General features: G+C 35.6%; 2 protein-coding genes and 1 long non-coding RNA gene across 4 annotated transcripts; all 3 read right to left on the bottom strand.

The window, feature by feature from the left end:
• Positions 1 to 563: 563 nt before the first annotated feature.
• LOC108196308 (6-phosphogluconate dehydrogenase, decarboxylating 2) lies at positions 564 to 3,668 on the bottom strand. 2 transcript variants are annotated; one of them, XM_017363540.2, is made up of 2 exons: positions 3,509 to 3,668; positions 564 to 2,296 (listed from the first exon to the last, which is right to left on the bottom strand). In XM_017363540.2, exon 2 carries the CDS (start codon positions 2,288 to 2,290, stop codon positions 830 to 832), a length of 1,461 nt encoding a protein of 486 aa, XP_017219029.1. In that variant the 5' UTR covers positions 2,291 to 2,296; positions 3,509 to 3,668; the 3' UTR covers positions 564 to 829. The 2 variants fall into 2 exon arrangements, with proteins under 2 accessions (XP_017219029.1, XP_017219028.2); XM_017363539.2 differs by lacking the exon at positions 3,509 to 3,668 and adding an exon at positions 3,376 to 3,501.
• A 2,734-nt stretch (positions 3,669 to 6,402) lies between these two features.
• Positions 6,403 to 10,024, bottom strand: LOC108196535 (uncharacterized). The gene is made up of 2 exons (XR_001801820.2): positions 9,584 to 10,024; positions 6,403 to 6,867 (listed from the first exon to the last, which is right to left on the bottom strand). It is a non-coding gene; the product is annotated as an uncharacterized LOC108196535 (long non-coding RNA).
• A 1,584-nt stretch (positions 10,025 to 11,608) lies between these two features.
• LOC108196534 (uncharacterized) lies at positions 11,609 to 15,104 on the bottom strand. Its single transcript, XM_017363857.2, has 5 exons — positions 14,631 to 15,104; positions 13,451 to 13,675; positions 13,284 to 13,363; positions 12,664 to 13,180; positions 11,609 to 12,546 (listed from the first exon to the last, which is right to left on the bottom strand). The coding sequence occupies exons 2-5, from the start codon at positions 13,580 to 13,582 to the stop codon at positions 11,767 to 11,769; spliced, it is 1,509 nt and encodes a 502-aa protein (XP_017219346.2). The 5' UTR covers positions 13,583 to 13,675; positions 14,631 to 15,104; the 3' UTR covers positions 11,609 to 11,766.
• Positions 15,105 to 17,340: the final 2,236 nt, after the last annotated feature.

Raw genomic sequence — 17,340 nt, 5'->3', positions numbered from 1 at the left:
CTGATACATAGCTACGCATGCTGAGAGTTGGCAAATTGCCTATCACTCTATCAGTGATGTAACTTGACCATGGCTACCGACTTTCCCTCCTGTTGCTTGTGTTTTCTGTTACTTTGACGAATCTTATAACAGACGCATGTCTAACTGTAATTGTTCTGTGCTGAAGGTAACGCGATAATCGCCTTCTCAATGTTACGGAGTCTTATGCACTGAGTACAACTTTTATTATTTCTTACTTTTCTGCATCAGCATAACTGTACTTATGCGAAGTTCAGCAAAGTATCCAACTTCTTTAATATTAGAACCATAAAACTACGAGAACATTCTTTCAAGAGCACAGAAAATACAAGCCAAACCTTACAAAATTCATGAATTCGTCATTCAAAGGTTGTGTTTGTTTTCAGGACTTCATGGAACCAGTTTTGCTACAGGAGCTCAAAGAATGATAAGTTTTCATAGCGTAAGAAAGTACTTAAGTTCATCTTAGATATCCCTCTTCCTAGGTTCGAGCTTTGCATGGGTACGTGAGTATTTAAAATTCTGTATTTAACCGAAAACTACAATAATATCAAAACCTGATATCTGCCAGCAAACATACAAAAGCTCATCTGAGTAGGGTTCTGAGGCAGAAAATAAAATACAAATTAGATCTTAGAGATCTTGACAGCATACACGAATAATTTGGAAATCAGAGTCTAAACAATTTTGACAGATACGGAAATAACAATACCGGAAACCTACTATCACAGAATGACATAGGATACAATACACTTGTCTCAATCATCAATGAAACGTTATTAGGTATAAGACGAATGATGCTACCATGTTATTAGATCTTTGACTGCTGGGCAATCTTGAACCATTCGGTGTGAAAGTCCCCTGGCATATCAGTTCTCTGGTATGTGTGAGCTCCAAAATAATCTCTTTGAGCTTGAACCAAATTAGCAGGCAGCCTGTCCCTCCTGTATGTGTCAAAGTAAGCAAGACTGGAAGACATACCAGGAGTGCTAACGCCAGAGTTGATAGCAACGCAGACAACTCTACGCCAAGCTGCTTGTCGCTCTATCATCTCCTTTGCAAACTCTGGATCTACAAGAAGGCTAGCAAGGTCTGCATTCCTATCATAAGCTTGCTTAATTCGGTCCAAGAAAATGGCACGGATGATGCAACCACCCTTCCAAATCCTAGCAAGCTCTCCAAGTGTTAGGCCCCAACCCATTTCAATACTCTTGGCACGGATCAAATTCATCCCCTGTGCATAACTACATATTTTGGATGCATAAAGCGCTTGTCTGACATCATCAATCAACTTCTTCTTGTCCACGGTTTCATCAGAAAGGATGTCGCCCACCCCACCTGCTTTGAAGACCTCTGCAGCTGCAACTCTTTCATCCTTCAACCCACTGAGGAACCTCGAATCCAAAGAGGAAGCGATAGTGGGAGCAGCAATAGACAACTCAGCAGCTTGCTGCACTGTCCATTTACCTGTACCCTTCATGCCTGTTTTATCAAGAACTTTGTCGACCAAATATCCATCTGCCTTGTCATCCTTAATTCCAAATATATCTGCTGTAATCTCAATCAAGAAGCTCTGGAGTTCTCCCTTGTTCCACTCGGTGAAAACCTCGTGCAGTTCCTCGTTTGAGAGTTTACCAACTGATTTCAATACGTCATAAGCTTCTGAGATCAACTGCATGTCACCATATTCAATCCCATTGTGAACCATCTTCACAAAATTGCCAGATCCCCCTTCACCAATGTATGTAACACAAGGGCCGCTGTCAGGAACTTGAGCAGCCACCTTAAGAAGGATATCTTCTATATTCTTGTAAGCCTCAAAGGATCCTCCGGGCATCATAGAGGGTCCATTGCGAGCACCCTCTTCACCACCTGAAACTCCCATTCCAAGATAAAGAAGACCTTTTTCAGCCATAGCCTTCTCTCTCCTCTCGGTGTTCTCATACCACTCATTACCCCCATCAATAATACAATCTCCTTCCTCCAAGTACGCAGAAAGAGTTTTGATGGTTTGATCAACTGGTGCACCAGCCTTAACAAGCATAATAACGACACGGGGTTTTTGAATTGAATTTACGAAAGCCTCGGGATCGTGAAAGCCGTATAAAGGCAAGTTTCCTTCTCTCTGTGCACGCTCAACAGTCTCATCAACTTTTGAAGTGGTTCGGTTGTAGACAGAAATAGGGAAGCCTTTCTCAGCAATGTTGAGGGCAAGATTTTGGCCCATGACAGCAAGGCCAGCGAGACCGATTCTTGTTGGTGCAGGAGCCATTTTTACCTGAAAAAGCAGTCCTATCAGCAAACATATTTTTGTAGAAAAAATATTTGTAGTTGTATAAATCACATTGCAATAGAGATTAAAGCTCCCAAAACAACAAACAAATGAACAGTATCAAACTTATTTGAGAACCTTAGGAAAGAAAAAATGAGAGACTATGGGCTTAATTAGGAGTTGACACTTAAAAGATCTGACACTGTGATGACATTTGTTGCTAGTGAGAAGTTACACTATTTGTGTTCAACAGTTAGTTGCTTCCAATAAAAAGATTTAGGAAACGCATCAGGATTATCACCAGTCCCCATCCTGCCAAACCACTATGACTAATATTTGAGATAACTAGACATCTACTTTTGAGTACAGATTATCATTCATTCCTACCAATGCAGCGCACTGATCACCGCTCACCCTTGGCAACCAGAGATCAAGTGTATTCAAAAGTCAAGACTTAGACAAATGTGTGTGAAAATATTCAATTTTTTATAATTGGCCTTAAACCCCCCAAAAAAGAGCAATTAATACAGAAAACACATCCATATACCATCAAATCTGAAATATAATGATCACAAGATCTATATACCTATATGGTCACTAAATACAGATCGAGATCACACCAACCCAGAAAATCCACAGAATTACATCAGGACGCTAGAAAAAACTTAGATAAAATCAACCAATTATCCAATTTCATTTCCAAAAAAAATTAAAAAAAGACAGATAACAAACTAAAAGTCATCAATTCTGAGAACAGATATATTTAAAAGAGCTGTAAAAGCAAAGGCCTTTGTGATCAAATTGGTCAAAAAATGAGTAACAGCATCATAAAGAACCCAAAAAGCAAACAACTTTGCTCTCAAAATCTGTGAATAAATGAGTCACATCACCATTTATTCCCAAAAAGCAAAGACCCTCGTAATCAAATCAGTGAAAAAATGAGTAACAGCACCACATATTACTAAATCTCAAAGAATTTACACTACAAAACCATAAAAACAAAGGGAATCAAAGAAAATGCAGATGATACACAAGTCATAAACAAAAAACAAAATCTGGGTAAGATTAAAAGCAAGAATAATTACTTTTACAGATTGAAAGAAACAAAAACAAGATCTGGGTATGTGATGGATCAAAATCAAGAACTGGTCTATTACACAAACATATGAATACAAATGTTGGGTATGCATATATATATATAGGAGTTGAAAAGCTTACCTAGGAGCGAAAGATCCAGGAGAGATGTTAGGAGAGGAGACTTGTCTACCTTCTGACTACCTGTTTAGAGTTGAAGAAACAACAAAAGGGGGTTTGGTAGTTCGTTCACACGATGTTTCTGTCTCTGGTCAGTCTTGGCTGCTTATATCATCTTTTTCTTGGTCACCCCTTGCTTGTTTATACAAAATATTCTAATAAAAATCATTTTGAGAGGAAATATATAAATTTATCAAAATTTTGAGGCATATTTACTCAATATTTTTTGAATGTATTACTTCTTAAGGAGTTCAGAAAATTGTAATTGATTTTAATTTTAAGAAATTGACATAGAATTTATACCAAGTTTCGGGAATTTAAAAGTTTGAGGAATTTAGATAGGACTCATTTTGAGATAGGTCGAATCCAATTTTAGATAATGGTATCGTTCGATGAAAATCTAAAATTCGTAGAATTTTACTATCCCAAATTTTGTCTTCCGATAACCTGATAAATGAATGATTGATTTTAACCTGATAACCTGATATGAGTGAACCAATTACACAATTCTCTCTCCGTCTTTGGAGGAAAATATATGTTCATTATTTTAAACGCATTTCAAGACTGCTAAAAAATTTAGTTTTATAATATTTTTTAAAATATATTTTTTTCGAACTAAAATTTAAATATCAAATTTTTATTCAAAATAAAAAATTAAAATAACTATTACGAAACTGTACTTGGAATAAATTTTGAAGTGCCTGATATTTTTATTTTAAAATTCTAGAACTAAGATCAAATGAGATAATTTTTTATTTAAGATTTTTTTTTATTTTAAGAATTTAGATTAAACATAATTGAATTTGTAAGGTTCAGAAAGTAATCTTTAGAATCCAGATAGTATATACCCTTTAATATCGAATTTGGTAAAGCACGGCTATTTTAACAATTTATAACGTAAACCTGCCTCCTCTAGTCGAGGTTTTATACTGCAAGTTAAATTTATAATCTATAAAATAAGAAGAAAATATTTTAATATCACGAGGAAAGAATTTAGTGCCACTTTAGGCTCGGATGCTTATCCCTTTTTCTGATAAAAAATTGGCTTTTACTTTTTTAATTCGTTTGCGTCAAAAGTCGGAAATATTTATAAAAAACTACGAATTCCAAGACTTTTGTTATTTTCTCAAACCGTTTAATTATTTATAAATTTTAATTTATTTCTAACTTTAAGTACACTACAACCTTAAACATTTTTTATAAACTTAACCAAACACCGCTTAATATTCAATATTATAATAAAAGCGCTGATCATATCGTGGTACTAGAAGAATTGAAGAAATATTAGTAGAGGACTAGAGGTAGGGGTGAGCAAAAAATCGAATTGAAACCGAAACCGTAACCGAAACTGGTGAAAACCGATAAAAACCGAACCGCCTAAAACCGAACCGATCCGAAACCGAAAATTTAAAAACCGAACCGATTATAACGGTTGCGGTTCCGGTTTTAGGCCAAAACCGAACCGCAAAAACCCGAACCGAACCAATTATTAAAATAAATATTATTTATATTTATATATATGTATATTACACATAATTTATATAAATATTTATATATAACATATAAATGTGATGAACAAAGTAAAATGAGACGGGGGAGGTTACTAGGAAGTGGGGTTGAAATGTGCTGAGATTGTTTCGTTAAAATTGTTTTATCCGAACTAGTTCTTCCACCGAGCACTTTCTTTTAGTATCACTACAATTGAGTCGCTAATATACTTCCATCATGATCCCCACATAATATATAAGTTTCATTTGTAATATGATCTTATTTAAATCCGATAATATAATAATGTGGTTCGTTATTAAATTTGAAGTATATATCGAACCAACATAAGTTATCTACTAATTTAATTTGAAAGTATGTTTCTTATTTTTATTTATTGCGGTTCTAAAACCGAAACCGAACCGTTTGAAACCGAACCGAGGTTTTTTGAAACCGAAACCGATCCGACGGTTCGGTTGCGGTTGCGGTTTTCAATTTTAAAAACCGAACACTTGCGGTTCCGGTTGCGGTTTTACCCTAAAACCGCACCGAGCTCTCCCCTAACTAGAGGTCATTGTGATTGGTTGGTGATCGGTGACTCTGTAGTGGAGCTATAGTTTATGGGGTCAAAAGAAACATTATTTACTCTTTAATTTTAAAATTTGCAAATCGCAATCACATGGCATGGCTGCTGGACACCGTGTTTTTTAATCAACCATTATATAATTCTCCATGATGCTGCAACAGCTAGTTTTCTTCTAGAATCGCAAACAATGTGGTCAATACTGTTGCTTTCTCCAAACAGGATATTCAACTCCAATATTATTAAAAAAATAATTTATTTTTCATATTAACATAAATTTAAGAGTGACATACAAATGTAACAAAAATATTGAGATTTAAGTATTAACCCCCTGGATATTTTTTTTTTTCTTAAAGTTAATAATGGTGACAGGTGAGAATTGAGATGACATTGTGGGTATTTGTTGAAAGAAGAAAATGTGTGAATTGTGAAGTCTACAAATGTAGAAACAGGTAGAGTTGAAAACTTGAAATATATGCAACACCAAACATGCACTCAAGGAACATTCTAGATGTATGGCAAATAAGATATGGACTAGGCAGAGTTTGAGTGGAATATTTCTGGAAGGACTAATAATTAATTATTGGTTTTATAAGCATGAAAGTGTCAGTTTTGTACAGCCCAAGTTCACATGACTCTTGATTTAATATTGATAGTCATATTGCTCCTTGATCTGTTTAGAGATCTAGCAACTTAACCTATAATGGCAGCAACATGCCCATTTTATCAGCTTCTGAATTCCTGGGCTTTTGAAAGACCCAAATGTCCAGCTATTGTACAGGCATAAGCAGGATATAGTTGGGATGTTTCCATTGAAAACATGGGTGAGCTACAAGTTTAGCATTATGCTCAATGTCCAGATAAGAACTTAAAAATGCCTGGCAAGTAATTCACCATGAGGGGAAATTCACCCGAAAGAGGAAGCTTAAGTATGAGATCAAGTTTCGACATGATTGCTACATGATAATTCTCACTGCTAACATATCATATGCAGTGATGTTTATGCATATTATCATCCATAACAAAAATGCTTGTTTAAGCTTCGTCTCTAAGACTCTAACATCTCTGGCAGATTCGCTGTCGTTTTTGAGTTACTATACAGTCCACAGATGGTACAACGGAAAAAGCTACTTTATGTTGTAGTGCCCCTGAGTAATCCCATTTGAATTCTCATGGAAAAAAGCAGGTGAACTGTATGCATACAGGAAGATTGTGCACCCATTTATTCAAGAGAAACTACTTGATAAAATGCCACCTGCAAGAACCAACAAACAGACAAACAATTTAAATCAACATAAAATATATGAGAATCTTATTAAACTTGCAGCTACAGAACTTACTTCTTGGCTCTTCGTTCACCAAAGATGAGCATACGGACGAGCATACACAACCAACGAAAGTTATCAACATGTAGCAGATTGCAAGATTTAAGAAACCAGAATGATATAACTGCAAAGCCCGTCTGTAGGCTAAGAGCAAATTTTTAATTGGGCAATTGTACTCTTGTAATGTTTTTTATATTTCTAGTGTGATTTATATGAATAAATTCATCAAAATCAGTTTATTTGCGATTTGAGTAACCAAGTTCATATTTTTTTTTAAAAAAAATGACATTAGGAAATGAAATTTTATCCTCTCTTACCAAATAAATATCTACAAGATGACTAGTAATACTAAAAAAAATTGATGATGTGAATGAGATTTATTACATATATTGCTATACTTGCAAAGCTCGGCTTCATTCATTAAACTACCAAATGTTAAAACTTGTTCAAACCAGAACTCTTTGATTATTGTACAGAGTCGAATTGACCACAGTTCGTCTGTTTACATCCCTAGGTATAAATCAATTAGGCTTAACTCGCTCACGTCTAAAATAATTCATGAAAAACAAAGTTTAAACCTATATAGGCCTTGTTATTAGAAACCAGAGTTGAAACAAATTAATTTCATTGACTTCTGGGCCACTTTTCTCAAATAATCATGTTATAAAAACAAAATTTTCTTAAAAAGAATTATATACCAAGCGGACGCACAAGGGGAAGTGGATCAATCCACTTACATGAACCATACCAGGCATCTTTTTAAGGTCAATTGTTCTTGAAAGAATTAGTGGAAGGACAACAATTTTAGGTTCGAAGAACAACATCTAAACATATGCTATATTAACAAGTTCCTACTTACAAAATAGTGAAATGCCATGTAACCAAGTTGAGTAGTGTGTACTATTATACCTACTATCTATAACTATAAATTTTCCAGGTTTTTGGAAAGAAAGTTTTGCTTGGTTGTGGGCCTCTGGTACTGTGCAGCTATGTTACTTGGACTCGGCTAGAAGTGTCCGATAGGGATACTTGTTTATGTGTCGGACTCGGTAATATTTTGAAAAATGTACATTTTTTTGGCTTTAAATAAGTGTCCGAGTCCTAGTGTCTTCCGAGTGTCGAGTGCCGACACAGGTACTTCGAGGCAAAATGAAGAGTCCGAGTAACATAGTTGTGCAGCTTATGATGATTCTACAAGCAAGTTGAATTTGAGTTTTAGATTTCATGTTTCTTTTTTCATCTATAGATGAATTTTTTGTAGCGCAAATCATTAGAGTTCATAGCACAAAAGATGATATTATCAATAATATCCAATTGTCTTAAAAAGTGTCTAGCGAATAGCATGACTACACAAGACAAGAAGCATATTCCTCCTAAGAAATGTAAAAAAGTTGTTGTGGCTCTACATAGCTCAAGTCATCAAACATAGTTGTTGTAGTAACATTATATACAACCAATCCAGTCATTTCAAACCTTTGCGACGAGGCTAGCATTGGCTTACATAGATTGAGTAGCACCGATAATAATGATAAAAATATAGTTTGTTATTTGCAACAATTCTAGATTTTTTATGATAACATGCAAATTGTACTTGGACAAATGCTTTTTGTTTAATACTAGACAGAGTCGAATCTGATTTTAGCATGAATTATTCTCTTCATATTAATACCTGATCCCAAACTCTAATGTTTACATACCAACTTTATATTTTGTATCACATTATCTATATCAGTAAAATTAGAGTTTCATTTTGAACACCCAAAAATAGAAATAGGGCAGTAGGTTTTAAGATCAACTTGCAACTAGGTTCCTTGCTTCTTCATATTCATGACTAGTATAAATTGAAGCATATTTCTGCTTGACGCATCTTGAACAGACAAAAAGGGCGCTACTCCAAAAGCCTAGGCCATTCCTACTACCTCTCTCTCACCAAGATTGGTGTTCTATAGTATGAGCGTAGAAGCTCCCAAAGAAACGAGTACAACGATATGACAAAAGAGCAAGTCCAACATGTCCTACTAAATGCCTTATATAAATAGTAAAAAATGGTGGCTTAGCGATTGAGGACATCATTTTGATGTATGAACACCAACAACATGCCTTGTAATTGTGCCTTATTATTTAAGTAATAATATATTTGAATTGCTATTAGAGCGAAGTGAGAAGAGAGCGATATGTTGAAATGGAGGGAATTTAATTTTTATTGATTAAACTGGTTTAAAAATAAGACACTTGATCGATGTCCTAGTGTTTTAACTTTTAAGGCACCACTAGGACACTGTTGGAACACTCATTTCTTCCAAATTTATTAGATTTTAGCTGATGATATCATTTTAGGACATTGTTGGACTTGTCTCACATCTAAATCAGCTCCCTGATATGGGCTTTCAAATTTACCAGGACCTGAAACCATGAGGACTCGATAATAGCCTAGTGGCAAGGTTTGTTTCAAATTCCCATTCCCCCTTCCACCCCTAAATTAAAAAATATAATAACTGAACAAAATTCACCAAATGATCATCAGTAACATTGGATATTAATGAAATGAACCGAGACCAATTAACAGTCATACATAAAAATGCAAAAAGATTCAACCTTTAATCCATTCCATACAAAAAGAACTTGAGGAAGAACAAGAAATTTTACCTAGTACTGATGAGAAGGGTAATCAAGAAACATCCTTAGCATTCTGAAAAAAGGCAGCAGAGCAAAGAATAGAAGCTATGAACACAAACAGGCCCAACCCAATCATCAAAGAAATCCCAGCTACCACCAAGTCCATTATACATGTTAAGCTCACTCCCATCAATACCATTTTCTCTTCTTATTCTTCTTTCTCTCTTTGTTTCTTGTATTTAAAGCTCAAAACTTTATTTATTTCCACAACAGCTCCTTGAAAACAAATGGGTTCTCGAGATATTCATGAGGAGATACATACAGTATACAAAGAGACCGTGAGAGAGGGATATCTAGAGAGAGAAAGAGAGATGTGGTATTGTTGTATCTGATAATGGCGGAAAGAGTGTGACAAATTTGTCTCGGGAAAGATGAATGGATAATCAGGATAAACTTAGGCTGTGACCCAACCCAATTGTTGGCTCCCTTACATTTGTAACCAGTTTGAACGTAAAATTTTCAAAACTAACCAGCCTACGTTCAACTTTTCAAAACTAACCAGCCTAATTCATTCGAAGTCGGGCGACCCTAACTACATTTTTTTTGCTTCAGGGGTCGCCCCTGCCAAGGGCGACCCGTACTCTCATCTTCACCCGGTGGGGGTCGCCCTTGGCAGGGGCGACCTCTACTGATTTACTTTTTTTTTTTGAAATTGTTGCATTATTTTATTATATGTTTATCATGTTATTTTAAATCATTTTATTATATATATATAAATTTGTGAAATAAATATAATTAATAACATGAAATAATATATATCTTAGCACCAGCGTTCTAAAAGTCGGCGATTAATCGGGATTAATCGCCGATTAATCGTTGTTCGGTCGCGGATTAATCGGGAAATTTTTTAAAATTTAAAATTAAAAAGTAATTTTAAATTTTGCATAAGAATGTTTTCTTACAGTATATTGATTTGATTAAATCTTATTAACTGATTAATTATCTTTTTGCGTAGAGATTTATATTTTATAATATTTCTTTTATAAATGGGTAGTAGAAATGTATATTTATCATTCTATGCTAATATCTTCAAAATATTAATATGAAATTAAGTTAGTTTTACTTTCTCCTTTTTACTAATTTTGAATCATATATTTTATTTTTATATATATAAAAAGTTGAATTTATTAATCTTCTATCCTTTACATGATGAATTGGAGTAGATACGTTAATAGTCATATTGGTCTATTTGTCATTATAAATTAAGTTATTATAGTGTAGTACATATACATGTTAGTCTATCTGTTTTTATTCTATTTTTAATTACTAAAAATTATCTATATATTTAGTTATTAGAGTTAAGTACAAATAGATCGAAAACAAATAATAAAACTTTTCTTTTGACAATATAATAAAACCTCGCTCAATTGGAAATTTAATTTCTTAAAATTTTTATTTTACGATTCACTTAGAACCTAGTAGCAGCAAAATTTTAATCAAACGAAGATTTAAAAATCGTCCAACAATTATCTCGAATAGAAAACAGATTATCATGTTTTGAAGGTTCCAAGGACTTTACCGATAATAAGTAAACAAAATACATAAAAAAGGAAAATTCGAACAAACAATATCTAAATAGAATGCCGTTTACCTATAGTGGGTACATCTCAAAAGTCACACGATTGTTAAACCAAATTTTTATTTGTCTCACTTTTTCCCACTTTGTACTTGTAAAAGCAGAGTACACAGATTCTTGAAGCTCTGACCCATCTCAAATTCTTTGAAGAAATCCCTTTGAGTTAGGTATTTTCTCCACAAGATCACCCCCATTACTATATGTATTGTATCTTATATGTAATGTCTCAACTTTTGTTGTTCAAGTAATTCAAATTTTATATTATTTTTTTCAGTTATTTGATATATGTAAAGTTTAGTCAAAATAAAGTCAGTTTTACTGGTTTCGAGAAAGATCAACGTGTATGTGTTTTAGTGTTCTGTCGTTTATTATGTTATGGTAGGTTTCCTTTATTGTCCTTATGAATTTCAATGCTTGAATCATTATAAAACATTATGACATAAGAATGCACAAGAACTGCATAATAACGTAACAACCGATCTACTAGACTAAGAGTACATAATCAGATCAAGAAATAAAAACGTACGAGTACATGGTCAGGTACATAACCATAAACAAACTACATACGAGGGAAATCCTACTTCTTCTTATGGCCGAAGATGTGGCTTCCAGTGTGACATCTTCGACCCTTTCCCTTCGCAGCTCTAGGTGGCTGCTGTCGATGCTCATCCTCAGGTTGCTCCTCGGCCTCGGAGTGCCCTGGTATTGCTGTGCTGGGGGGCGCCCATGGACTACTCTCACCAGTGTACGAAGCAAAAGTGGACATCTGTATAGGAGTAGGAGTGGACCTCTCTGGTGACGGTGCGAATGGAAACGCGGGTGCCCCGAAGATGTAGGACTGGCTAGCAAATGACGGCACCGGGACCTGTGGCGGAGGTGTGGTGTACTGATCCCTCAGGAAAGACATGTCAGGACGATAAGCATCTGCATCCTGGAACTGGTATGACTCCTGCGACTGACCCTCAGCAGACATGTCCTGGTCATCCTCTAATCTGACCGTAAAGCCACGTGGACCACCCTCGTAGTCATCCCCTGCATATGTAGATGGCCCGACCGTCGACGCGGGCCAGGACTCCCATCCATCCGCCCTAGAAGTACCCGCTACATCCCCAACCGGCAAAGAAGAAGTGCCAACCAGGTGTGACCAACCTCCCGTGTCTGAGCTACCACTGGCCACGTGAGTGTAGTACGTGCCTGGCTCCGGCTCAACTGGTGTAACTGGTGGCCGTCCTCTGTGTCTGCTAGGGTTGCTTGAACCCCTAAAACGTCCTAACAACCCCTGTACAATCCTCTGTGCCCGAGCAAGATCCAGGGTAGCAGGGTCAATGGCACTCTCCATATCTAGAAGCTGATCCTCCTGTTAACAGCCATGTGAAGACATAATCAGATGAAGAATAGTTATAACAGAACATATAGAAAATAAGCTAGCATAGTAATGGAAGGAAGTTAGAAGAACAGTTACAAGGGAGTTTACCAGTGCCTGTGTGGCGCCCTGTGTGCCCTGGAAAGCCTCTGCAGTCCTCCAATAGACGGGGTTTACAATGTATCTACGTGTCACTGCAAGAAACCAAGGCATGTATGCCGCAGTGCAACCCTCGCCAAACATGAGTGGGGGAGATGTAAGAGCTCGCTCAAGGGACCTATCCCATAGACGAGTGTAAGACTCCCTGGCGCCCTCCCAGTTAATGGCCTCGTTGACAATGGTGTGCAGGTTACTATGATTCGCACGTGGAGAGGATGTGGGTATGTCCTGCACGAACCCGAACTGCCTCGTCACCCTATCAGTATAACACCACTCGACATAGGCCATGTACAACAAAGGCGTAGGAGCAGTCCAACGCAGGTACAAATCATACTCAGGCTGATGCTCGTCATCTAAATCTGCATACGGCCTCCACCGAAAATTTGCCTCAATCATGTTATCCAGCTCGTACCGGGTGATACGACGCTGACCGTGCGGCACCTCAGTACGGGTAAACGGCCCTGTCCACCTACAACAAAATGTTTATATTATACGTGTGAACTAGTACATGTGCACAAACTGGAGGATATACAAACTTATTGTGATTACGAGAAGAGTAGCATATTACAAACCTTAGCGCAAGTGGGTAGATAATCAGGGGTGTGGCCGTGTGTCGGGGAGCTAATGTAGGGAACCGCTCGTATATCCACACCTAGTGTGAAGGTACATACATATATGTGCACATCAAAATATATATGAAGAAAAACTTGAGAAAAATAAAATGATAGTAAATGCGTACTTGTACTAACGTGGCGTATCCAGCGAAGTTAGTTATGACTTTATGGGTGGAATCGCACATCTTCCTATAAAGGTATGCAAGAACAGCACTCCCCCAGCTATAACCAACCACGCTCTGCAAGTCACGTAGCATCCAAAGGAGGTTGAGATTCACATAGTTCCCGCTGCTATCTGGAAACAACGATCCAATAACACACAGTAGGTGTGCCCTGATGTGAAAGATAGTCTGCGCATCAAAATCCTCCATTATCACATTATCTATATCAGTAAAATTAGAGTTTCATTTTGAACACCCAAAAATAGAAATAGGGCAGTAGGTTTTAAGATCAACTTGCAACTAGGTTCCTTGCTTCTTCATATTCATGACTAGTATAAATTGAAGCATATTTCTGCTTGACGCATCTTGAACAGACAAAAAGGGCGCTACTCCAAAAGCCTAGGCCATTCCTACTACCTCTCTCTCACCAAGATTGGTGTTCTATAGTATGAGCGTAGAAGCTCCCAAAGAAACGAGTACAACGATATGACAAAAGAGCAAGTCCAACATGTCCTACTAAATGCCTTATATAAATAGTAAAAAATGGTGGCTTAGCGATTGAGGACATCATTTTGATGTATGAACACCAACAACATGCCTTGTAATTGTGCCTTATTATTTAAGTAATAATATATTTGAATTGCTATTAGAGCGAAGTGAGAAGAGAGCGATATGTTGAAATGGAGGGAATTTAATTTTTATTGATTAAACTGGTTTAAAAATAAGACACTTGATCGATGTCCTAGTGTTTTAACTTTTAAGGCACCACTAGGACACTGTTGGAACACTCATTTCTTCCAAATTTATTAGATTTTAGCTGATGATATCATTTTAGGACATTGTTGGACTTGTCTCACATCTAAATCAGCTCCCTGATATGGGCTTTCAAATTTACCAGGACCTGAAACCATGAGGACTCGATAATAGCCTAGTGGCAAGGTTTGTTTCAAATTCCCATTCCCCCTTCCACCCCTAAATTAAAAAATATAATAACTGAACAAAATTCACCAAATGATCATCAGTAACATTGGATATTAATGAAATGAACCGAGACCAATTAACAGTCATACATAAAAATGCAAAAAGATTCAACCTTTAATCCATTCCATACAAAAAGAACTTGAGGAAGAACAAGAAATTTTACCTAGTACTGATGAGAAGGGTAATCAAGAAACATCCTTAGCATTCTGAAAAAAGGCAGCAGAGCAAAGAATAGAAGCTATGAACACAAACAGGCCCAACCCAATCATCAAAGAAATCCCAGCTACCACCAAGTCCATTATACATGTTAAGCTCACTCCCATCAATACCATTTTCTCTTCTTATTCTTCTTTCTCTCTTTGTTTCTTGTATTTAAAGCTCAAAACTTTATTTATTTCCACAACAGCTCCTTGAAAACAAATGGGTTCTCGAGATATTCATGAGGAGATGCATACAGTATACAAAGAGACCGTGAGAGAGGGATATCTAGAGAGAGAAAGAGAGATGTGGTATTGTTGTAGTATCTGATAATGGCGGAAAGAGTGTGACAAATTTGTCTCGGGAAAGATGAATGGATAATCAGGATAAAGTTAGGCTGTGACCCAACCCAATTGTTGAACAAGCCCATTTCTACTTTTATTTGGGTCTTACCGGCATGTCAAATTGATAAAAACTGGACTTGAGTACTTGACTACATTATCCCAAGACAAAGTTGAAACAGAAATGATGAGCTGGACTCACAATTTATTCATATTATATAAATATAAATATAAATTATATTAATCCCAAATTATATCAGCTTTTTGCTCATTTCACACATATTAAGAAGTATTAAATGATTGTTCATTTTTCCATCTCTACCCATATTAATTGTGTTGACTTTCTATAGTATTAGTTGGATGGTGCATTGAAAATGATACTCCCTCCGTCTCAATTTATAGGTCCATTTTGCAAAAAAAAATTGTCCCAAAATACTTGTCCCTCTCTTCTTTCAATAGAAATTTATCTACATATCAATTGTGATTTTTTTGAAACTCAACATTATTCTCATTTCTCAATGCACTAATTCTCTATATTTATTGTGATTTTTTTGAAACTTAACTATATTTTCACTTATCAATGCACTAATTAATGACACATGAGATAAGATTCTATCTAACCAACTTTTTTCTTAATATGTGTGTTTATTCCAAAATGGACTTATAAATTGAGACGGAGGGAGTAAATAAGAGGGGGCAAAGATGGAAAATTATTGATAAAAATGCATTGAAAAGAGAGATGCTCAACTATTTTGGGATAAACTTTTTTCTCAAAAAAGTCATCTAATTTGGGATGGAGAGAATATATATATTAAAGAGAAGTTGCGAGTTAGGCTCGGCACAGAGACAAGATTTCTGAATTGCTCAACTAGTAAAATTTTAAACCCGGTCCTTTTCACATCTTCCAACGCAGCGGTTGGACCTGCGTTGGGATGCTAACCTGGATAGCTGGACACCTCCAATGTAATAAAGTAATTGTCGACGATTTTTATCTTATTATGGCCTAACTGGATTATTAGCTATGAATTTTATTTTATTATGATTTTTTCCATGAGATGAGTATGATTAGTTTTAAGTTGTTTCATAATTCCTACTTCATAGTCCAAATAATAAGTAGGAACTCTCTAGTTTGTTGTCATTTTTAAAAAAAGGAACTTTTTTCTGTAAAAAAATTTAAAAGTTCTTTTTTTTGTGTGTGTGAAAACTGAAAACTACAGTATGAACTATTTTTGTATAGTGATGTAGAAAATTTACTTCCCGCTATTTTTTTTGTTATATATAATTGGTAATAAGTGATATTTTGTACTTTTTATATATAAAGTGACCCTGCAATGTAGATGCTCTAAGGCCTAAGCTCCACGTTAATTATGTATTTTGTAATTTTTGTATTACTCGGGCATGATCAACGGGCAGAAGTTGAAGTTAAGTCTAGCAGTATTAGTAGCTGAGCAGAGGTAAATTTCAAGTACTTAATAATCCAACCAACAAAAACCTAAAATAAAGTCATCAGAATTAGCATGGACCCAACTGAGAGTTGCTCACAAGATGGCAGCACCAGGATGAGCTAGAAATCTGGACAGTCCTACAGTGTGTCTTGTTGTCGTAGAATTTCAAAATTTCGAGCCACTGCCTCATTCTTATCTCTTTTAGGGGCAAGCATTACATTATTTCTGCAACTTTATTCTCTCAATTGATAATTAATCATTTGCAACAATAGACCTCAATCTACGAGTCAATTCAGAACAATGATATTGGATAACCAAGGAATTAACTGTGTACCTCTACTCAAATTGGTCAAGTCCATCACTATCAGAGTACAGCAAAAACTAAAGCAATTGTTTTTTGTTTTGCCTCTATTTAATCAAGAATTGTAGCATCCAACATATACTCCTATTAGTCTTCTGCAACATTGCATTAGTTTTTATAGTCTCACCGAACCCTTGGCGTAAATGTTTGCCAATATATTTGCACATGAATTATAATTTTCAGAATGATATATTCATCTTGAGACTCAACTGTCATATCTCATGTTAATGATTTCACAATGACATATACAAACCTTCTCTGTAGCAACATTAACAATTCTCGTGCACTATTGGCTATCAGTCATGTTGGGCGCTCTTTATTTATTTCGGCTTTGCCTAAAATTAGACTCAATGATATAAATTCAAACTAAAGTTAAGCATTTTAATTTTCCATAGAAGTTTTCAGTAAGTGAATATTAGGTTCTTGGTAAATTGTTATCGCCAAGAGAACAATATATTACATTTATTTTCTTTAAAATTTATTCTGAGTATATAAATTTGATCTGAATAATATATCTCGATGATAATT

This window comes from Daucus carota, chromosome 7 (genome assembly GCF_001625215.2).
Source record: "Daucus carota subsp. sativus chromosome 7, DH1 v3.0, whole genome shotgun sequence".
NCBI classification, from domain to species: Eukaryota; Viridiplantae; Streptophyta; class Magnoliopsida; order Apiales; family Apiaceae; genus Daucus; species Daucus carota.
Note: the sequence above shows the minus strand (reverse complement) of the source record. Positions and strands in the feature narration are given on the sequence as shown.